Genomic DNA, 24,631 nt, shown 5'->3' on the forward strand with positions numbered 1-24,631 from the left:
TGAAGAAATTTTAATTTTCTTTTAGCTTGTAATATATCTGTGGCATTGCTTATCAGTAGAGTTACAGCTGTTTGAAGACACTTTGTCGACTCCACCCTGTGACACTCAACTTACTGAACTGCACGACACATAATACTATTCACATCTGCATTATGTCCTCAGGCCTTGGTGATGGGCAGACCCTTGTCTCCACCCCACCCCCAGCAAACTGAGCACTCAATAGCAGGTACTGAGAGCAAAAACAGTGCCCATTCTAAAGGCAGTTTTCAGAAATGAAGAAGAGCAGGAGAGGGATGCAAGTGAGAGCATGAAAGCTGTGAACACTTACACTGCTTGATGAAAGGAGAAAATCTGTTAGATTTGTTATAATTGGAGCAGCATATGTAGGTCTCAAAGGAATATATGGGCAACTGGAAAATACAATTTTAAGTACAGGGTACAGGGAAGAAGGCAACAGCAGGTGTTGGTGTGTAAGCAAGTCAAATTTAGGTGAAAGGAGAGCAGGCATGCTTCATTACAGAATCTTGGAAGCCATTCCCTGCAGATTTACGTGGGTAATTGAGGGTGACATTTAAAGTGTCAGGAGACAGTCTGGGAAATAGCTTCTGTATTCCACAGTCAGGTTCAAGTGCAAGGGAGGTCTTTGTAAACAGAGTTCCTGGCAGTCCTTTGTGATAGAGGAGGGGTCACTAAGACTGCTTAGGGACCCAGGTAAACTTCCAGCCTCCTTTCTCATCTCGGCGGACAAAGGCTTGTCCCTGGTGGAAGGAATGAGTTTTCACATTACAGTGAGGGCTCAGGGATGTGGAAAAAGCCATCTCCGTTTTATTGGGCAACACATCAGAAGTATAGTGAGGAAGAGCTGGCAGCCCTCCCAGGGGATTTGAAAGTTGAGAAAGGAAGTGAAAATCTTCCCTGTTGCTGGCAGTGCTGTGGGAAGGGGTTGTTCTCTCACCCCCGTAGTCAATTGTCATATCCTCCGTGGGGGCGTTTCCATAATCAACTGCATTCTCTAAAAACTGGGGAAATGCCCGGGTGATTTTTTTGGGATGCGGGGAGAGGGCACTGTAGTTAGCTGATAAGGTGTCATCAATGGTATTGAGGTCTTTTAACCCAAGTGTTTGAAGGACCCAGGGGTCCACTGCAGGGGCAGGTTGTTCTTCACAGTTAGCAAACTCACTAGAGAGGTTTCTCTTGGCATTTTTGCGATGGGGGGTCTCCAGAGGAAAATATCGTTGCTCTTTGGGTTTCCTCTTCGCCTTTCTGAATTTTCCACATGCTCTGGAGAAATCATCTGATGAAAGCAATTTCTAGGGAAGTAGCATTTGAAAATATACAGAGTCAGGTCATCAAGCAAGAACATCTTCTTTACTGTTGTCCAATTACACCTACTTCAAACAGTAACTAGTCACTTAAGTCCTTAGAAAACTTGATTAAACTTCTATTTTCACACACACACACTGATTAGATTACTATCTGTTTCTAAATTTAAATCTATTATGAGAATTTACTACTTAGAAATCCAATTTATATATTTTTACTAGTCATTTAAATGTTAAAAGGAATAAATGTTGAAATTTTAATCCAGGGAAGGAATGACTATTATTATAATGAAAATAATAGCAACTATCATGTATTAGACAGTTACATGCCATGATCTTATTTTATTTAAGTAGTATTAAAATCTCCTTTAATGGAGAAACTGATGGACACAGACAACAATGTGGTGAGAGCTGGAGGAGGGAGGGGATTGGGTGGAGGAAGGCAAAGGGGTGGGGCTGGGGGACATCTCTAATAGTGTCAACAATACAAAAAATGAAACTGAGGTACAGGCATACTAGTGACTTCCTAAAAATCATTCAGCCTAGATTTACATCTAAACCATCTGACACTAGACAGAACCAGGGAAGGGGTTTGGAGGCTGGGTAAAAAAGGCACGAGTTAAGATAAATCGATCAATCAATCAATCAATAACATATGGACACAGGAAATAAGTACTAAAACAATGTTTCTTGGTATTAAAGTAATAAGATATTCCAATAACATATCTTTCACAATCAAATAACTGTAAAATGACATATAAGTTTAAATGTTGGTATTTCTTCCTAAAGGAGAATTAAAATTAGTTGGAATTGCTGTCATAAAGAAAAAGAAAAAGGGAAAAAGAAACACCATGTTTTCCTCTTACTTCATTAACTTCCATAGCACTCCCATGTGATATGTATTATATGGTTCTAAATCTTGCAAAATTGAGAACAGGAGAGGAAAAACTGCCTAATTAATATTACTTAGTAATTTAATAACCATTCTTTTTAAGGGCCCATGATAATCATGAGGGGAGGTGCTCCCTTTTTAAACAAAGCTAACTGAATTGTAAAGAAATTAAAACTGGTGTGCCTTTTCTGTCTGAACTGTTATGTTCAGTAAGAGTAGGAAGAAGCATCATCAATTTACATTAAATAATATCAAATAATGTGGCTTTTCTAGAGAAGTAAGGTAAAGATTGATAGAAGCAATAATGATAACAGAATGGCAAAAAGATAACAAAAATTACAAAACCCAGAGGAATGAAGAAGAGCAAAAACAGTCTATGAGCAAACTATTTACCTCTGAATCAGAGTAATTCATTTTAAAAGTGTGAGTGGGGGGAAAATGTTCGTTAATTAGCAATATGTAATTGTCAGTCAAGAGATCTGGGCTCCAGTCATAGTCGTGACGTTTCAGAGCTGGAAAGATTCTTAGAAGGTCTCTTAGCCCCCTTCATTTACAGGTGAAGGCAACTGAGGCCCAAGTGAGAGTGATTCACTTAAGGTCAAATGCGTGATTAAAAGAGCCAGCTCTCTCAGATGTGATTCTCTTTCCAATGTCCCATCCATATAACTGTGTCTTTTGATTAACTTCTGCTGTTTCAGCAAGTCCCTTGGCTGGTTTTTGATTCTTAGACAACTGCTTTTGTAATATATGACTAAAATCTATACTCCAGTTGGTTCCATGAAATGACACATACAAATTTTCCCAAGCCCTAGCTGGGTGGCTCAGTTGGTCAGAGCATCATCCCATACACCAGAAGGTTGGGGGTTAGATCACTGGCCAGGGGACATATCTAGTTTGCGGGTTCAATACCCAGTCAGGATGTGTACAGGAGGCAGCCAATCCACATCTGCTTCTCTCTCATATCAATGTCCTTCTCTCTCTCTCTCTCCCCCCACTTCCTCTCTCTCTAAAATCAATAAATGTATCCTCAAGTGAAGATTAAAAATATTCTTTGGAAAGTGCTATATTTTGTTTAGAAAATTTCGTCCATCTTGTAAATGCATTTGAGGGCATGCTGTTTAGCACACTACCTACATTTAATCAAGGAGTTTTACCCAAATGGTCTCCTTTCTCAAATCACCAACCACTCTGTCTTTATAAAGGGGAGAGTTACATACCTTGGCTTTTTCCTCAAGACATTTCACCAAAGCAGAATTCAGGTATTGTCTGAGGTGATTATTCTCTTCATGTAACCTAGCAAGTTCTTCTTCCTTCTGCACCAGAGTATCTTGTAGCTGCAAAAAGTGGACAATGGTGAGGGCTGCCCCACTATGTTGACTTTGTAACCTTATAATAATGCCACTGATCCATAACCTGCTTAAAGCTGATTATTATTTTGTTTGTGTTAAGAACTCTACCTCAGGGATCCCTCATCCCCAGAGGCCTAAGTTCAATCTACACCCATCTACCACCTGATTGTTCAGTTTTGCGCACTGATTTTTTTGTTCATTGCAAAGTGTTTGAAGAGATTATATGACTTTGAAACTGTAACCACAAGGGAAAGTATGTAAGAAAATGAGCTGCAAGCAACTGTTTAAATACAGAAAAGGGTGTTCAGAATAATTTTGTTCCTTGCACCTTAACAAAAGGAAGAAGAAAAAAAGGTGAGTTGGTTTGCCTCAGCCTCAAATTGATCTGTTTCTGTGTCCACTTAATTAAATCGCTCTCTCAGGAAGAGCAACAAACAACATATGGAATATGAATCAATCTTTGTAAAACTTATAATCAGCATTCCTTCTTCAAGTGATGAGCCATGTTTGTGACTTAAAAATGTTATCACATTCATTATATCATTTGATCTTTCCAACAGTTCTCAGAGGAAGGCAACAACAAATATTCCAATCTCATAAATAAGGAAAAAAGGATTCAAGAGGTCATACAACTAATAAAAGGTGCAGAGCCAGGGCCTGACTTCCAGCCCTCCTAAAGGGTTTGGGTTGTTGTTGTTTTGGGTGTGTGTGTTTCGGGGGATTGTTTGTTTTTTCTTTGGTATTATCACCTATCTTTTATAACTCTATAGACATATATCCACTTGGGTCCTAAACTGAAAGTCAGCATATGAATTTATGGTACCAGGGAAAAGAAGCAGTGTGACACTTAGGGACAACATTAAGAACGGACTGCATGGAACACAGCCAGTCCCAGACCCTGTGTACATACCTGCTTGTTTCTGTAGAGCTGAGAGGAAAGCTGAGCCTCTTCCCACGAACAAGAGTTAGGAAAGGGGAAATTCAAGTCACTAGATGATTCTATGTGGAAACACCAAATGGGTAACTGAGAAAACACACTTGCAGTTTTTGTGTGATAAAGAATTCACCAAAGGATTTCAGAAACATTAAAAATTTCAGGTACTCTTCCAAAAATAGCTATTGCCTCGACATTCAAAAACAAAATATTTAAAGCTTTACAAAAGAGGCAGCATGCTATAAAAGACAAATATTTATAGACTATATGCCGGAGTGGCTGAAGGGGTCAATTTTTAAGAGCTAACAAGTTTCTCCCTCATATTCCTCCTTAATATTTGTATCTCTGCTGGCTAAATTTACAAAGACTGTCCCTTCTGCATTACTAATTCATTCAAATATTTATTGATCCTCCCCCCACCACTGGACATAGTGTAATTCTATTATAGTTTTAAATTTTTATGTTTTTTTTCTAAGCCTTAGTGCTTGAAAATGTAGTATTTGGTTCTAGAATCAAATTCTATTTTTGATGCTACCATTTTCCACAATAAAAATTTCTGCCTGTCCACCTGTCCATTAAGTCTGGTGGGCAATATTTATTCAGAATTGTGTGTGGTAGCAATTTCTGCCTTAAAATAATTTGGACCTTGCTTTTCTGAAGACATTGGTAAAATATCAAAACTATAACTCAAACTCATGCATTTCAAATGTTATTCTCTGTATGTTTTTCATGCATTTTCAAAAAAGATTTTAAAAAATCTTTGCCAACAAGCCATACCCACTAAAAGAACTATGCCTGGGCATGCTGAATTGGTTTACTTATATCTACTTTTCCTCAACTAGTACAATTGTGATTCTTGCTTTCCTCTACTTAAACTGACATACTACTGAAATATTTTTAACTAAAGTAGAACAATGAATAAGGAGACAAGAATAAAATTGTATACACTGCTTGATTTCATATTCTTGGGCATTCTGTTTCTTTATTGCTTGTGGTACAAAGCTAAAACTAGAAACTCTATTCCTGTTATATGTATTTTTAATAGTTTGGGGCTTTTGTGTTTTTTCTTGAATTCAAAAAAATTATGTGGCAGAATCAACAGTGCAGATATTTAATTCTGAAGTTGCTAAAGGTTCCTTCATAAACTTGAATGTTACTACAGAAATGCCTTCAATATATATAAATACTGCTTACTAAGCATCAAGTCAAAATTAATATGTAATTTTTCATCAGTGTTATACTTCCCTCCAAACTTGAAGTCCTCTTTGGACAAAAAGAATTATTTTTTCTCCTTACAAGACACTGTTTATAGAATTTCCTCTATGAAACAAAATATTAAGTCAGTATTTCTCCTTGTTTCTCTCTCATACCCAGGGAAACTTTCCTGAGTTCCAAAAGAAATGTTCCAACTGGTATCTTGACTCAAAAAAAAACATCCCACCAGTATTGCCTATGAAACTGTGTCATAGACCCAAATACTCTCAGTGAGTTGGAAATCTCTAAGAACTGAAAAGTGTAGGGAAAAATATAAATTGTCCAGTAGGCAAGGGAAAGAATTCTATTTTCACTATTTGGCAAGTATAAAAGAATAGGTTATTTAGCTTGTAAGATGCAGGGGTCTTTGAGCTTTCTTAAACTTTCCATATCATCCCTTCTTCTACAGACTTCTAACCCATGATGCTTTGCAACTGTGGGTTGCAAAGGGCTTCAGAGCTACCAGGAGAGCAGAAGAGCAGGACTTACCCTGTGCCTGTGGTGCTTGTTGGGGCTCTCTGTTGTCCAGGAGACCAGCAGCCCAGAAAGAGACCCAAGTATCCGTGGAAACGTCAACACCAGATTCTGACGTTGTAGTGGAATACGGGCAATTATAGTTCTGGCCTCCTACAAAGTACTGGTCTTGGCAGGGCAGAATGGTGTTCTGTGAAAATCAGTATGAGGGGTAGGGGGTTCCCAGGAGATGGGGTGATGGGGATTTGGAGAGAGAAGAGGGTGGGAGAAAGATGCCAAAATTACATGCAGATGAATCAAACACAGTAAAGGTGTTAAGTGTAGATCCCGGGTTAATTTTAAGTGATCAAAATATAAGTATTGGGGGGGGGGTCATCTCTTTGGTTTACCCAATACTTTCTTAAGGCCTCAACAAAGAACAGGCTAGTATTGGATGGACCACATTTTTACACATCCAGGAATAGTCTCTGTTGCCATGTCTGAGTCAACTAACAGGTTACCCAGGATCTAAGTAAAAGGAATTCTACTTCATGATTCAAAGACCTAAGAATTATTTGATTCTTTCTATCAAATACCTTAAATATATTTTCAATAGCCTCAAAAAACGAAGAATACTAGAACTAAAATAAACAGAACAATAAAATATAATCTAACCTCCTTATTTTAGTTCCTTTCTGAATTATAAACATGCCCCATTTGTCTCTTTTTCTTTCCTCTGGTTTTAAATGCTGCTGGATCCTCTGGTGAACTGAACTGTTTGAGATAAACACACAGATATTTTCCAGAGGTAACTAAGTAAATATAGTTCCTGACTCCTAACTAAACACAGGACCATAAAGTCACTCAAGGAAACATAGAATCAATGCTGAAAAAAATCAGTCAGCAGAGGCAGCAAGCTCTAGGTCTCTCCATCACTAGGTTTCAATACCCTTCCAAAGTTATCTTGCCACTCCTAACTTCCTGGCACGTATTCTTCTCCACTGTGTTCTGAGCCAGTGAACAGCCTCCTGCTCCCGGCTCCTCAAACGAAGTCTTTCCAAATGTCCAGGCAGGGGCAGGTATGCAGCAGCCTTCCTGGGTTAATTTGTACAAAAACTCATTTCTAAACATTTGTCAATGTTTAATCAGGTAAAAGCCATTCATTTCTGCAGAACTCAGCTTTGGACAAATTCTTTTTGACCACTATAAGTCTTTTGTTGACTAGAGGACTTTCTTGGGCATAACATAAACAGAGAGAAAACAAGTAAGAAAAAAAGAAAAAAGAAGTAAAAAAATAAAAGAAATTGCACTTTGTTAATGTTCCCGGTAAATTAAATTTTGAAAAAGTCCCATTTTGAAGCCAATCCAGCTTGGGCAGTGCAGACCAAAGAAATTCAGCCAAAAGTTTATCAAGTGCTGTTTTCTTTTATTCTAAAAGCATGTTTGCAGGCTCTTTCCCTGGGGTCATTACTGGAATTAGAGTTGAGCTCTTATGCAATTGACACCTGAGAAGAAAATAAACCCCAAATAGCCCTCGACTAGGTCAGGTCCAAGTGTTTGCAAATATGTGCAAAATCTAGAGAAAGAGGTGAAGTGAAAAGTGAATGCAGGTGTACTGGGAGAAATGTTGGGAGAATGTACAAAGAATAGAAATAACAGAGAGAAAGAGAGTAGAAATAAGAGAGAAAGAGATCAGGAAAATATAGGGGAAAAGAAAGGGAAATGGTTAGCAGAGTGTACCTGCCTTGACAGGTAGCAGAGAAATCTTGCTTCCAAGGTGGAAGAAAAAAATGCCAAGCTTACTAGCTAGCTCTCAGCACCCTGAGATTTCTCCAGTGAACTAGCTAACACCAGCTCCTCACTTACCATCTTGCAGGGGAAGAAGGCGCTGCAGAAACTGAACCCACTCTTAATTTTTCGGTAAAGCTGGTGGGAGTTTTAAATGGGACTGAGGGGAGGAACTAAGAGAGGCGAGTTCTAGTCTTCAGGAGCTGCGGGTGACGCGGGGGGCTCCCGGTGAGCGCCGCCCTCTGATTTGATACGAAGCTGTCAAACTGGTGACGTGGGTCAGGGAGCGTCCAGCCAAAGCCAAAATCACTAGCGCTCCTGGAGACCAGGGTGCCTGGACCTGAAACGTGCGGGTCGGTTGCGCAGCTGTGCTTCAAAACGCGCGCCTGTGCTGGCTCGCTGCCCGCCAGCGGGGCGTCAGGGGTGGCGGTGGCCGCGTCGTCCGGACACCCCCAGGCGAACACCGGCTCTCCACACCCCCGCACCCCCACTCGATGCGAGAGGCCGGGCAGGGTGGGGTTAGACTAGTCCGCAGGTGCCGTGGAGCAGGGTCAGTCCACATCTCAGAGATCCGGGCAGCACTTGGTGAAGCCATACAGCAGGACCTAGAGTTAATACTGCTCCTGTGTATTTTCCCAGCCACGTGATAATTATCAACTTCATGTATGACGTTGTGAGTTGATTGGCTTTCCCTGCTTTCTGTTTAATGGGTCTCATTTCTCCCAACTCCTACAGTGGGCATTCCATGTGAAGGTGATCAATCTCTATTCTATCCCTTAACCTTCAGAGAATAGAGGTTTCTGCCTGTTTTGTTAAGTGCCTGGAACACTTTTTAGTGTGTGATGGGGTGCTCAATGAAGAATGAATTAAGTTACAAATTAAGAATCTAAAGTGCCTATGTCTGTGTTGGTTTTATCTTTACAACCACTAGTATATAAATAAATTATTACAATTAAGAAAAATTAGTGTGTTTATACTTCTCAAAGTGTTTGATTTCCACCATCTTCTCTTGAATTTCATTTTCATGATTCCTGTGATTTTATATCTGAAGGAGTAAGAGGAGTAATATCATCTTTAAAATATTCATCTACCACTAATAGCCAACTTATTTCAAGCGACAATAACTTAAGAGGTAGGTGATTTTATCGTCTCTGGTTTAAAGGCTGGCAAATGATGCACTGAAGTTAAGAAGCTTAACTAGCCTTTACACAAGTAGGTAGTGGCAGACTTAGGATTTGAACCTCTGGCTCCATCATCCATGCTTCTAACTACTATATATTTTTTTTTACTCTCTTTAACTCTGTTCTACTGCCATTTGTGCACTGGGCATTTTTATGCACTGAGTTGTGCTCCCCCAGAATTTATATGTTGAATCTCTAACCCTCAATGTGACTACCTGGAGTCAGGGCCTCTAAAGTGGTAAACAAGGGTAAGATGTTGTAACAATGGTGCTCTAAGCTAACAAGACTGGTGTCCTTAGAAGAAGAGAAAGAGACCCTAGGGATGGCATGCACAGAGAAAAGGCCAGACGAGGACACAGCCAGAAGGTGACTGTTTGCAAGTCAAGGAGAGAGGCCTTAGGAGAAACTGAAAACTCAGCTGACACCCTGATCTTGGACTTCTAGCCTCCATAACAGTGAGAGAATACATTTCTGTTGTTTAAGTTCCCCATCTGTGGCTCTTGTTATAGAAGCCCTAGCAAACTAATACAGGCATGGTATAGGCATTGAGAAAACTTCTGATTCTGGCTTGCATTATCTTTTCTCTAAACCAGTTTTGACCTTTATTTATTCTTCCTTGCCTTGTACTTATCCATAGCACTTAGCAGTGAATTGCACGTAGCAGACACTCATTAAGTGCTCTCTGTACAAAATCAAGAAAGGAATTGAAGAGGAAGAGAGTGGAGGTGCTAGACTTCATAGAGTTCTTTTCTCCCATTCTAATACTGTTCATTCACAAGCATTTTAAAGTGGAGAGTGCCAGGTGTGGAGATGACTGGCTGGAAGATACTGTCAAGGCTACTGGACATGAGTGGTCCCCTCTCTGCTCTTACTGCACAAGGGGCAATATGACTCTGAGATGATGGGGGAAACAAATCAAAACCGGTTTAGGTAGTGAGAATCAGTGATCTTGTTTGGGGCAAAGAAAGCCCTAATTTGTTAGTTTTGTGAAGAGCACTACTAGATAAAGGAAGATTGAGTTTTGTTTTGTTTTTTTTTCTGTATGAAAACTGTCATAAATGAGACATGTGGGTTTCTGGAAGATATTATTTTCTGACTCTAAAAATGATTCAAAATGGACTATTATGAAAACATGGTGTAAAAATAAAGGGCATAGGCTTTGGATCCAAATACACCTGGGTTGAAATTCCAGCTCCACGCGCTGAGACCGAATCACCTGATACTAAATTGTCACTTTCTCTAAGTCCTCAGTTAGTTCCTCTAGTAAATTAAGAAAGAAACACCAATGTAAAAGGTTAAAAAACTGACCACCAGTGCTTGAATAATCCCAATTCACTGCCTATGTTATGAATAGTAGCTATTATTATTGTTTGGTGTAGAGGACATCACCTTTTGAACCTATGTGCTGCTGTGCCTCGCTTGTGAAAAATAACAGAAAATGAAAGCTACATTAAAAAACAGGATTTTTTTTGAGAGCTAAAGCATTTTTAAAGTATTTGATGGGTTTTAAGCATAACAATGTTTCATCAGTCATTAACTACTTTAGTAGAAGTGGGAATATAGATGGTGGCGGAGAATCCCTTAAGTTAAACAGTGAAGAGCTATTGACAATTGAATACAAATCTGAAGATAAAGCTTTCCTAAAATCATAAACTGATGGAAAAATTTCCAAATTCTTAAGGTCTGATTTAAGCACTTCTTTTTATTTCAGATCTACTGCTTAGGTATAAGTCTTACTTTTCCTGGTTGGTTGTTTGATGATTTTTTTTTCAATGAGTCAAGTAGGCAATAATATGACATCTTTTAGGTTTTTTATTCATATTTTTGAAAGAAAATGTACAAGCTCCTTAGTGATTGTAACCGATGTAGATGTTTTTTTCATCTATGAATAATAAGATCAGTTTAAAACTGCCTTTTGTGTTGTGGCTGAAGTGATGGCGTTAGAGGGGAGGTGGCTAATAACAGCCCAATTGTTGAGTCGGGGCACTGCCTCCTGCCAGGGCAGAGATACAACAAAATAGGAAGTAATTTGACCTGCACACAAACCAAGCCTGCAGACAGAAAAGAGTAGAGTATGATCAGAGGTGGGCCAAAGAGATAAATACTTTGGCATATGGAATATTCTTTTATTTCACCCCTGGAGGACACATTATTCAATTACCTCATTAGTGAATTCAGTAGCATGTATAATAAAAGAACAATTTTAAATTCTCTTTACAAGCATAGCTTTTTCCTATAGCTATAACAGCTGAATCTCCAGGCAATAAAAAGATAGTATTTCTGCTTTCACATGTAGGTAAAGAGAAGCATAACCCTTAGAGAAAATTCAGTGCAGTAATAATTTACTTTGGGAGATTTAACATTTGCATATTTTCTTTCAGCATAGCTGCAGAACCATGACACTTTTAGTTTGTAAAGGCATAGCTTTGAATTTCACCTCTCTGGAATGATGCACAGAAATCATTCATGTTTACATGGACAGAGTCTTGCCTTCTACCCAGTAGTTACATGTCAGAATAATTCTAGCAACCATCACATATGAAATAACTTCTGCCATGGAGGAAAGCCTTTTATACATGAACAAAAGGTATGCAGAAGAAACTAAACTGTTAATTCTGGCAACAAACATTTTCAAAATATGTTTGAGAAAGTGATATCAGGTTGTTAGCCAGAAAAGAGAAAGGCCTTGGATAAATTAAAGAGTAATATGTTCAATTCAATCCTGACTCCGAATAGCACTACATAGAGGAGTGTGTGTGGGAGGGAGGAGAAAGGAGATTTATGACACTATTTTATTGGATGTTTGAGCCAGATTTTATTTTAATATCTTTTTAAGTGATTGCCTAATTTTCAAATTATATTTGCATTACATCAAAGAAAATCATGTATTATTGTGTAATTTGTGAATAAACAAACTGAAGATTCTCAAGTATAATGGTATATTTTTCAAATATCAACAATCTACTTCATATTGAAGGATAACTGGCAAATAGATGTAGATATATATTTGTTACACAAAGTGAGGCAAAACCTGATGTGCACTGTGTAGCATTGTTTTCTGGATTTTCTCATCATATAGAACTTTAAAATGATGTTTCTGGGCAAGCTGGAATAAATAGCTGAAGCTTATCATGGCTTTGACAGGCATGAGAGTCCCCACTTCTCCCAGGGCCCATCAGGGCTCTAACTCATTGTGGTCTGGTGCACTAGTTGGGGAACTCTGCTCTGTGATAACCTGTATGGCCAAGTTGAAATACAGTAATCTCAATTCTGCTATAAAATACATTCAAAACAGTGAAATTAACTTGGCATTACCACAAAGGTTAGAGATGTGGAGCCCCAAACAAAACAAAATAAATATAACTCTCCTATTACTTTACTCCAACCACATTAGAAAATAATTAAAATAGTAAGTTATTAATGATAACTACACACCAGAAATGTACTAGTTCAATTATAATTTGAAATGGGATGAATTTCTGCTTCAGAAATCCAAGCATGCTCATAAAGTGGGCTCCAGTGCATTCACTGCTCCTAAGATTGCCCTTAAGGATTTTTGATAGCTTGGTGGATGGATTGCTGACTAGGTATTAAAGATCTGAAAAGTGAATTGTCACTGACCATGGCATCTAATTTTATCCTGAGGATAATGGAAATAAAGATATTGCTGTAGCTTCTTTGAAAAGTTTAGCCCATCGTGTAATAGCAAAACAGGACAAATGAAACCTGCTACCTTCTAACCCCTGAATGATCAGAGAACCTGCAATATTGTGATCTCTTCCATGAAAGAAAAAGACAAAGAAATATATTTATATATAAGATGTTAAGCTACAGTGAGGTTGTAATTCCATATTTTTGTAATCCACAGAAAGTTGACTGAATTCTTATTAATCCATTAATTTGTGGTAAAAATTGCTTTGTCATCAAACCAATCAAAATTGGTTTGAAAATTGTAAAACTTGAAAATTGTAACAATTTGCATGTTTCTAGTCACACTCTGTTTTCCACATTTGTTTTTCATAAAATGTAAGCATAATGCCAACCTCTAGCCAGTCGAAATATGTATACATTCAAAGTCAATATGATAAAAATACAGAGATTTATAACTTCTATGATATTAATGATGCTGAATGACATTACAATGAATGAGCAGAAGCCTTAGAAGTTGAGTAAAGTATTTCACTACAACAGCAATAAGGTAAAATTCCAAAGTCTTCTGTGAATGTTTTCTTTCCTTTATCCAACCAGAGGCCTTCCTGCTGTCACCTCTGGAACAGCAGTATTAGTACTGTGTGACAAAACCATGACCCATGATCTTCAAACACACAAATAAATTTCTATGGTTTGGCACCAAAAGCTAAGCAAGTGAACTGACTGAACTCTATGAGAAGTGGTTTATTATCCTAGAACAAAATTGGTAAAAACTCAAGTAGCATGTTGCAGAACTTGCATATTTAAAAAAATTTTAACAGCAAGTATTATTTGTGTATTCTTTAGTATCTATCTAGATGTGTGTAAATGCATGTGTTTATATATTTGCATATATACATATGCATATATCCAGAGGAATTCTCAAAGCCCACTGCCTTGAAATACTTACACTGGAAACATAAGGTGTTGGAAAACAAAGACTTATTCTCCACTGTTCATTTTTCTATAAAGAAGCAACTGTTAGCCAAGAGAATAGATTTTTTTTGATTGATGAAATTTCAAAAAAGGAAAAAAAATTTTTCCCTACGTTAATGTCAGCATACGTTAGACCTACTTTCTCTGCTTTTCCTGAAGGTAAAAAGGAAGCCTTCGGAGAAGCCTCGGTCCCGGTCAGAGCTGTGTCTGGCTACATCTGTGTCCCTGTGACAGGGCAACTAAGTCTACGTTACTCAACAGTGCACATTGGGAAGCCTATTAAAAGTACAGATAAGACATGCTTGCCAACCAAGCTTTTGTTTAAAAAGTGATAAAGGTAACTATTTCTGTATATCTGTCTTTGTGCCTACCACTTATTTCTAACATCAAAAGAGAAAGGAATATTATTTATTGCCATGTGCTTATTAAAAAATCATTTATGCTCTGTGTTAAAACATAAGTAATCAGGAAATATAGATATATATATGAAATTCAGTTATATGCAAATATATTATTAGAACTTTAAAATATCCATATTGCCTAAGTCAGCAAAAGCAAAAGAAATAATTTTATGTAAATAATAAAATTGAATAAAAATGATGTACAACTTTGTTCACTGTATCAGTGTAACAAATGTGTAAAAACCTTCTAAACGTCTAATAGTAAGAGAATCTTTCAATAAATTATAGTATGTTCTTGGTATGAATTTCATAGCCATAGAAAATCTTTTTAGAAAAAGTTAAAGACATGGACAAACAGCATCATGTTAACTATTTTGAAGTGCATAAAAGTATATTCACACAAGTGAAAAAGCAAGAGGAAAATATACTAACATATTAATGTTGTTCATCATTTTGTAAGAAAAGTGTTGTGATTATGACTCTATTTTTGTCTTCCTATGTGCTCCCTAAATTTTATAAGGAACATGTTTTGTTTTATTATCAGAAAAAAATTATCAAAATATATATGAAATCATACATATGATCAGTGATACATTGTATAGAATAACATCACATTTAAAATTAAAGCAACAGACAGTAGAGATAGATGTCTGTGTGTATATTGATTTTAAAAATATTCCACATGCTTCTATTTTATCCAAATATGCAGGGTAAGGGGTGAGGTGGGGGAAAAGTGCTTTCTTTCTTTCTTTTGTACAAATTTAAAAATTTTAAAAATTTCACAAATCTACAGAGAGGAGGAAGAATACTTTGCAACAAAATAGCCACTTTTTAAAAACACTGCATTGTTCCAAAAATACCAATCACTACAAAGACTTAGTGCAGCTTTGACACCAAGATCATAAAATATAAGATTTGGGTCTTTTTTATATAGAAGAAGAAAATTAAATAGTTTATGATTAATAATATTCAGACTAAAAGTACTGAAGAGATTAAATAGAATAGTGCCGGTAGATAGAATAAACAAGTTTTGAGATTTCAATTTAAAAAAGAGATTTCTGACACTCAGTACCATGTAAATATAGAACAGCTACTGTGTGAGTAGTGAGCTTTCAATCACCAGAAGAATTCACAGGGCCCAGATTACCAGTAACCTCAGATATTTTACATTTCATTCATACACTGGTAATATGAAAATATGCTCCTTAAAATTATTTCTAATGATAGTAGCTCACAATTCTAAGTGATCTTGACATCAGAGGTCTGTGTTTGCAATTAATTTCCATGCATGTCTTTAAAGGGACACAGAACTTATTGCTCTTTCCTGTATGGGAATAGTTTGGTTGAGATTTAGAACTTATTTTGGGATGAAGGTTGTCCTGGAAGACAGAAAGAGGCAACAGTGGGTGAGAATGTTGGCAACTGAGTAGGATCACTGCTTTTCCCCATTCCTATAGCATCTTTTCCTTCATTCTCAGAGTCACTAGGTCATTACAACTGGGCATTGTAAGTGGCAGGAGCACATTTAGTAAGAAGATATATGGGGTGCAGCCCAAGTCCTAAGAGCTTAAGCCTTAAGGAAAATAAAAGAGAATTTGGCTGCAGGACTTTTGTGAGTCATCTTATACTCAGCTTTAACTTATCAGGATTCAAAGGAAGTTAAAGGTCACCAAGTTGAGGTTAATAAATTATATAGGTTTCATGTATACAATTCTATAATACATCACCTGGATGTTATATTGTGTTCACCATCCAAAGTCAAGTCTCCTTTCATCACCATTTATCCCCTCTTTACTCTCTCCTACCTCCGCCCAACCCCCCTTTTCTCTGGCAATCACCATATTGTTATCTGTCTATGAGGGTTTTGGCTTAATCCTTTTACTTTTTTCACCCAGCCTCCCAAGTCCCCTCAACTCTGACAGCTGTCAGTCTGTTCTCTGTGTCTATGAGTCCATTTCTATTCTGTTTATTTTATTCTTTAGATCACACATATAAATGAAATCATATGGCATTTCTCATTCTATGACTGAGTTATTTTACTTAGCATAATATTCTCCAGGTCCATCCATGCTGCCACAAAATGTAAGATGCCCTTCTTTTTTACAGCTGAGTAATATTCCATGGTACAAATGTACTGCAGCTTTGTTTATCCACTCATCTACTGATGGGCGCTTGGGTACTTCCAAAGTTTGGCTATTGTAAATAACACTGTAATGAAACACAGGGATGCATATATTCTTTCAAATTGGTGTTTTGGGTTTCTTCAGATAGCTTCCCAGAAGTGGAATCACTGGGTCATAAGACAGTGCCATTTTTAATTTTTTGAGGAACCCCCATACTGTTTTCCATAGTGGCTGCACCAATCTGCACTCCCACTACAGAGCACAGGGGGGTTCCTTTCCTCCCCATCCTTACCAATACTTGATACATGTTGTTTATGGATTACAGCCATTGTAACAGATGTGAGGGGGATATATGTCTGTGGTTTTAATTTGTATCTCTCTAATGAGTAGTGATGTTGAGCATTTTTTCGTATGTCTCTGTGTCATCTTTGGAAAAGTAACCAATGTCACCCCAATAAATTCAATAAAAATAAATAAAATAAAAAATAAAAGTCACCAACTTGAACTTTCCTACATTGATGCTTTGATTATGCATGTGGGAACTTCAGATTTTGAGCAGACAAGGATTTCCAGGAAATGGGAAAATACACAGGTAAGGTGGATGACAAATCTTGCATAAAAATGTCAAATTTAATAAATAAATAAAAAGCATATAAGGAGAAAATAGGCCCAAAATTGGGCAATCAGAAGAGAATAATGTGAAAACTAGGTCACTGAATCTTTTGGTTTTTTGAAGCTAATAAACCACAGGCTAAGTATTTTACTTTTGCTGTTTGGAGAATGAGGTTGAGCCTCTCATCCTTTACTCTCTTTCCATTAGCTGTCTCCCTGCTCTTCCTTTTGCACCAGAAATACCCATCTGTTCTAATTGAAAATGTATGTATGGAACAGAGGAAGTCCTATATATTTGATGATCCCCAAGAAGACATATTTCATACAAAGTCAGAAGCTAAAACAGAAAATTAAGTAGAAAATTAAAGGGGCAAAGATTTATGTTCAATAGATGAAGGTACTTTTAATAGAGTTGTCAAGAAAGAAATGATTTTCCTTAAGCAGGAGTGCATTCTCTATCACTGGTCATACTCCATCAAAGGCCAGAAAGCAAAAAGACTATTTAGTGAATGCAAGCAGACATTCATTCAAAAAGTGAGTGAACTCCTTTTCCATTGTATGCTGCATTATATAAGTACCAGGGCTGATACACTTAAGAAAACAGACATCCTCTCTGTCTTAATGGCATTTACAGTCCAGAAGGAAATAGTACACACATATTTATGTAAATTTAAATTACAGTAAGTGTAATAAAGAAGAAATTACAGTGTGCTATGAGAGTGTTGGACCTATTGCTCGTAACCCTTTGAACTGGGAGAAGAAAGCTGGGAACAGACTCAGGTGTCAAAACATATTTTCCTGAGGAAGTGACATTTTAGCAAAGACTTGAGGAAACAGGCTGGGTTCAACAGATGGAGAAGAAAAGGAAAATATGCCACAGGAAACACAAAGGAGCACATGCAAAGACCCCAAAAGCACACATTAGGAAGAGAAAGGGTGGTGAGTAATGGGGATGGAGAGGCTGAGAACAGTTCATGCAGGCAAAATGTTCTATCCTAAGAGCAGTGGAAAGTTACAGAAGGGCTTAACTAGATGGGTGTAGTGAGTTTTGTTTCCAAAGTATTAAATACTGGATAGAATATCGACCTTCCAAATTTGACAGTCTAAACACTTGAGGCATTTTCTTCAAACAGTGGTGCCCTGGGCAATACAGTCCCCCATACTCTTGTGCAGAACTAGACTCCGCTAAAAAACAAAACAAAAAAATATCTTCTTTCATTGATTCTGTGTCATTTCCAAGGTTTTAGATCTGTGGACCCATAATTTGTAGCTCAGAAAGGGTCTTTAGACATTATCCCACCTGATTGCCTCTCATTTCCTACAACACAGCCAGGTTTACTGCATTGCCGAAGGTCACCTATTGTAAAGTGCAAAGCTGGTACCAGAAACTGGTTCTGCAAAGTCCCATCCAATCAATGTCATTCTTTTATAAACAATTACCAACTGTATTAATTCTTCAGTGTTTATTAGGCAGTTGCATTTTAAATATGTGTTATTGGGTTACTATCCTTTTATTTTACACTAATTTAGGACTGTTAAAAAGTTATTCTATTGTCTTCTTTGGTTATTCTGCATATCATTAGAAAAATGTATATAAGATCCTGAAATTAAATTACAGTTTTATTAGCCATATGGTGCCATTTGCTTAAGCATCATTATTCAGGTTAACATTTATAATATAAAAAGAACCATATTCTTAATATTAGTATAAATGCTGGCTACAGGTGCACTTTCTAAACATATACTTAAAGGGGGAAAATTCAAGATACTTTTAGCACAACTGCATTTAAAAAGTCTTATACACAAAGGGATAGGTATGCAATATATGTAAAGGTTTATCTTCTTATTGTATTTATAAACACATGTGAATCTTGTCATGTCATTGATGTTGTTATACTTTTTTTGAATATTGTAAGCTTTTCTTATGGTTCCCCAACCGTCCCCTGACCAATTCTGTTCTATATCAAAATTATCATGTCCATTGAGAATCTGGTGCAGGCTGCCCTCTTTCCATTGGTTGTGTAAATGTGGAGCCTAACCTGTCATCTGCCTATGGAAAGGTACAGGGTTTTACAGAACTAAATTTTACTCTTCTGGTCTTGTTTAATGTTCTTGCATTTCTTTCATTTTTCTCTCCCATATTTTAATGCCAACTTTATGTACTTTTCTATCCTTTTAAGAAGCCTTAGTTACTGGAAATAAGTGGAAGGTAGTAAATAATTAAAGAACATGTAAAGTAAATTAGAAAAATAAAATTATATTAAAAATGTATGGTGAACATAAATATATACAGAAGAAAATAACAAAAAATAGTTACTAGTATAAATTCTTAACTTTATGAGGAATTCTAAAATATCCATATACACTTATAAGCATTTTATGAAAGTAATTTTTAAAATGTGTGTCTTTCATTGTTGCTCTTATGGTAGACTATATTTTTCAAAAATTGACAGAATAGATTTTCCATTTCCACATGTGCTTTTTGAACCTACCACCCCCATCACAAGGTGGAGTCTATTTTCCTTCCTCTTGAAACTACATGGGACTTTGTGACTGCCTCAACTAAATGAACATCACAAGGTGATATGGCATCTCTCTCTGTGCCTCTGTCTCTGTCTCTCTCTCTCAGCTCAACCATGGAACTCAACCACACTGTTATGAGAATGCCCAGGCCACAAAGAGAGACTATATACCATTATTTATTAAATATATGAAATATAATGCATAATATCTTAATGGATATTCAGATTATTTCCATATTTTTGTTTCTATAAGCATTGCATAATACACTGTTTTCCATGCATATATTCTTATGTAGTAGTGATTTTTTTCTTAGGGACATACATCCAGGAAAGTATTTGCTGGGTCAAAGGCTTTGTAATTTTAATAGATGTTGTTAGATTGCTTCTTCTAATATATTCTTATGTAGTGGTGATTTTTTTCTTAGGGACATACATCCAGGAAAGTATTTGCTGGGTCAAAGGCTTTGTAATTTTAATAGATGTTGTTAGATTGCTTCTTCTAAATTGGCTGCAATACTTCCTATTTCAACTAGCAGCATACAACTTCTTTTATTTGTCCAGAATATGTTTATTTCTCTAATAAGATTTTATATTTTATATTTATGTTTATTTCAGATAGATAGATGATAGATAGATAGATAGATAGATAGAGCTCCATCCTATTCCGTCTGCTAATTTCCAAGTCTTTTCCGTTGTGTATGGTTGTGCATCTGTGTGTGCATGCAGTTATAAATTATTTTTTCTCTTTCCATTTCTAGAGGCTTCAGAACTAAAAAGAAAATTGCTGCCTTTTTTATGTCTTATATCTAGCCTCTTTACAAACTCAAATTCATTTTCATAGAGTTTTCTAGAATCTCTTGGGATGTATACAATCATATGAATAGCAAAAAAAGCTAGCTTGTTTTCTTTTGCTGTTGTTTTCAGTACACCTCCAGCCAATATTCAAAACTAATGTCAAAAACGGGCTTCCCTCTCCAGTCTGTGACTTAGACAGAATGACTTTAAAGCTATGCTTTCCTACCAGTGTTTGTTGTCTACTTTGTGTAGTCAAGTACTAAATTTAAGTAGCTTCTTTTCACTCTGAATATATTTGGAAAATAAAATATTAAGTTCCTTTTTATTATCTCTGTTTGTAGATCTTCTGACATTTCCTGTATTACTTTAATACACTTGAAGTACCTGTAATTTAAATATTTAAAATAAATCACATGAGAACCTGTGATTTATTTTAGAGAAACTTTTGCAATATTCATTGCAAAAATCTACAGATTTTTTGGTAATTATATATTTTGCCAAAAATCATCCATTTCTTTAGTTTTTAAATGTGTTGCCATATTATTACATAACATAAACTTTTTTATTATTCTTTTAGTACCTCCTGTAGTTAAGTCTTATCATCTTTAATCATGTATATTTACCCCATTCTTTTGTCCTTGGTCAAGCTTATGAGGAATTTATCATTTTTATTGAACTTCTCCTCAAAAAAGCCTTTGATTTATTTATCCTTTGTACTGTGTCTGAAGTGCAAGTAGAGATTATAAGTGTATCTACCCCACAAGGTTATTGTGGTGAGGATTACATAATACTAACAAAGTGCTTAAATTTACTCAAATTTCAAGCTATATATTGAAGGTTCTTATTGTAATCATATTTTTATCAATTTCCCATTGTTCTAATATATAGTTCTTTATATATTATTTAGCTACTGTGTTGTTTGTCATACAAAGGTGTATGACTACACTTCTTCACATAGTATGACTTTTATTAATATAGGTCATGCCACTTTATACCATTTGTTGATCAGTGATTTCAGTCCTAAAGTCCACTCTCTGAGATAATGTTTGTATTCTTCTGCCTCTCTATGCCTCTCTCTCCCTCAATTACATTTACTTTTATAGGCTCATTATTTTTGTTTTCATTCTGACTCTGGTACATAGAATACAGCTGGATAATTTTTAATTCATTATGAGAACATAAATCTTTTCATGGGAAATTATAGTTCATTTCCAATTTATGCAATGATTGATAAAACATTTTATCTTTTATTTTGTTTTGGTTTTATTTATTTGGTTTGCTAATTTTCATTTTAATTCACAATGCATAAATAATGCCTCTCTGCTTATCTCATGGGACTACTATAATTATGAAAAATATATGATAAATATATTTATAATACATAAATTTTGATATATGTTTTTATTATGTCACTAGAACCTTAAGGAAATACTAATGTAAAGATAATTAACATTTTAAAAACTAAAATAAATTTATTCTGTTGTACAGCTGATAAAATCTGCTGTTACTAAATAATGTGCATAATTCAGGACAGGTTTCTACACTGTTTTTAAATTACTAGTCTTTATTATTAACTTAGCATTTTAGCATTTTAACTTTATAGGAAAGTAGGAAGTACAGAATTTCCATACACATCTTCTCTCCTCACCAAGTTTCAACTATTATTAACATTACTAACATCTTGCATTAAGGCAGTACATTTGCTACACTTGATGAGACAAACTTGTTATTAGCTTAGTTTCATAGTTTACATTAGGGTCCACTCTTTGTATTGTACATTCTATGGATTTTGCCAAATACATAACGATATATACCCACCAATACATTATCATGCAGAATAGTTTCACTGCTCTAAAAATCCCTTGCTCCACATTTTATATCTTTCACTTTAAGTTTTTATATATTTGGTTTACTATTTTTAATGTTTCTCTCTTTTCTTTTTGTTCCTTATATGTTTGTGTGTTTGATCCAAATGGTATTCATTCTATTTATCACCCTCTTAATTTGGAAATTGCACCATATTTTTCATTTTTTAATGGTTGCCTTTCCTTTCTCAGTGCTCTTGTTGCAACACATTTCTCTACTACAATTTGATGAAAAGAAAATGATATGAATAATATCTAATGAGTGTATACTACATGTAAGTTCTAAGCATTAATAATCTATATTAATGTTAGGTTATAGTCAACCATATATAATAACCTATATGATCTGAGTCCTCACAAAGACCCCATAAGGTAGACATAGTTATCATTTCTAACTACTAAGGAATTGAAACACTTTTCTGATATTACACGGGTAAGAGGTGTGGTCAAGATTTTGAAACCAGGTAGACTGAGTCTAACCAAATCTGTGAAACTAAATTATATACTAACTCATCGATTCAATTTTTACCCCAGGAAAACCTGCTATGTCTTCATGCTTTCTTTCCATCACAATAAGATGATATTTTAAAAATATTTTCTCTTTCTTTTCCTTTCCTCTCTCCTCCTCTTAGGAGACCTTTGTATTCTTTTATACTTTATTTTGCTCACCATCTATTCCTAGATTTTCTTGAAATAATGTAAAATTTTTAGTTCTGGACTATTATTTTACCAGGGATTTTTAACGTAACAAATTAATATGACAAATAATTTTCCTAGTAAAAAATAAAACTAAATGTAAAATTTAATGTTGTCAAACCAGTCAGTCACACATGTGTAAACTGGTCCATTTTTGGTAACACAGTTTGATATATATATATGTTAATATCAATTTACCCTAATTCTACTTTGAGAACATATTATAAAGAAATATTCAGAAATAAAGACACAACTTTATTTTTTTAAAAGATTTTATTTATTTATTTTTAGAGAGGGAAGGGAGGGAGAAAGAAAGAAAGATAAACATCAATGTGCAGTTGCTGGGGGCCATGGCCTGCAACCCAGGCATGTGCCCTGACTGGGAATCGAACCTGCGATGCTGTGGTTCACAGCCCGCGCTCAATCCACTGAGCTACGCCAGCCAGGGCAAGACACAACTTTAAATAAAATGTTTATCCCAGCATTAATTGGGATACATAAAATTCAGTCGAGAGCTGAAAAGTTTAAATTAACACATAACTTTATAAGAAATTCTTCTCAATTTAAAAATAACATAAATAATTTAGTCACACTAGAAAAATCTTAAGATATGACATTAAGAAAATATAAATATAGAGGTACACAAACTGATAGGAATTGTGTAGCATATATAGTATCAAAATAGTTCTGTTTGAACTTGGGAAAAAATCCATACTTTAAAAATTATTTTCACTTTGGTAAATACCAAAGGTTTTACAATGATAATATAATACTTCAAGATCAGAGTTCCTCCACTTCTCTCCCTCTTATTCTTTTTAAAGAGTTATATTCTTTACCACACAATAGGATTTAATACTGAGTCAGCCAAAACCATACTGCCCTCTATAGGATTTTGGCAGATCTACAATTTATTTATGTATTTATTTTTTAAGAGTGGCCCAGAGATCTGCACAGTTGAATTCAACTTCTGGGAAGAATCTATGTATAAAGTGGAAATATGAAATATAATATGTTAAAATGGCCAAGACAGTCACAGGGGGTGCTGAATCAGTGTCATTGGCCTAATAATATTGAACTTTCCTCAACAGAGCACGTGCCAAGTAGAAGTGAAACCTGAGGTTTACAGGAAAAATATAAGCACTGTGATTTAAATAAATTCAACTCTTTAAAACATTGATTTAAATATGTCTGATCAACAACTTTGGGAAATAAATGGAAAATAAAGGCATTAGTTATAGACTGAGTTGGTCTTCACTTGGCAAAGTCTGCGTGTGTTCCTTGCCCTTTGTAGATGCATGGAGACTCATCTAACCCCAGTGAGGAAGAAACCTTTGAGACCCTTTGGTTAAATTCTATCATTTCTATAGACAGAGAAACTACATAGCAGGAAGACCATAAAACTTTTTTCAGGCTCACACTTAGGACCCTAGCAGAGTTCTTTCTTGGATACATTTCTCTAGATTTCTAGGGCAGTACAAACTTTCCATTACACAGAAATACCTCTCTTCCATGTCTGGGCTGTATAATGTTTGCCAGAGTGTTTCCCAGTCTCCTTACATAGGATTTTTTTCTGGGGGCCCCTTTCTTTTTGCCTCCTCTGAAGGTTTCCTTTCCTCTCCTGCTCCTCCTTCAGTGCTATCTCACACTCACTTCACTGTCAGATTATTCAAATTCAAGAACACACTGAGGGCACTATGGTATAAAAATGACACTCAGATCTTTCCTATTTGTAATTTAAAATGTACTACATCTGTGGAGTAGGCCACATAAAATATGTATGCATCCAGATATTGAATTAAGTCAACCAAGAGAGATTAC

The 24,631-nt window shown here is 35.9% G+C and overlaps 1 protein-coding gene across 1 annotated transcript; it reads right to left on the minus strand.

Annotated features, from left to right (window-relative positions):
* Positions 1-689: 689 nt before the first annotated feature.
* Positions 690-8,587, minus strand: GMNC (geminin coiled-coil domain containing). Its single transcript, XM_045851879.1, has 6 exons — positions 8,379-8,587; positions 7,173-7,299; positions 6,241-6,415; positions 4,474-4,562; positions 3,432-3,548; positions 690-1,310 (listed from the first exon to the last, which is right to left on the minus strand). Exons 1-6 carry the CDS (start codon positions 8,585-8,587, stop codon positions 690-692), a joined length of 1,338 nt encoding a protein of 445 aa, XP_045707835.1.
* Positions 8,588-24,631: the final 16,044 nt, after the last annotated feature.

This window comes from Phyllostomus hastatus, unplaced genomic scaffold (assembly GCF_019186645.2).
Source record: "Phyllostomus hastatus isolate PE091 unplaced genomic scaffold, TTU_PhHast_1.1 phas_contig_86, whole genome shotgun sequence".
NCBI lineage: Eukaryota > Metazoa > Chordata > Mammalia > Chiroptera > Phyllostomidae > Phyllostomus > Phyllostomus hastatus.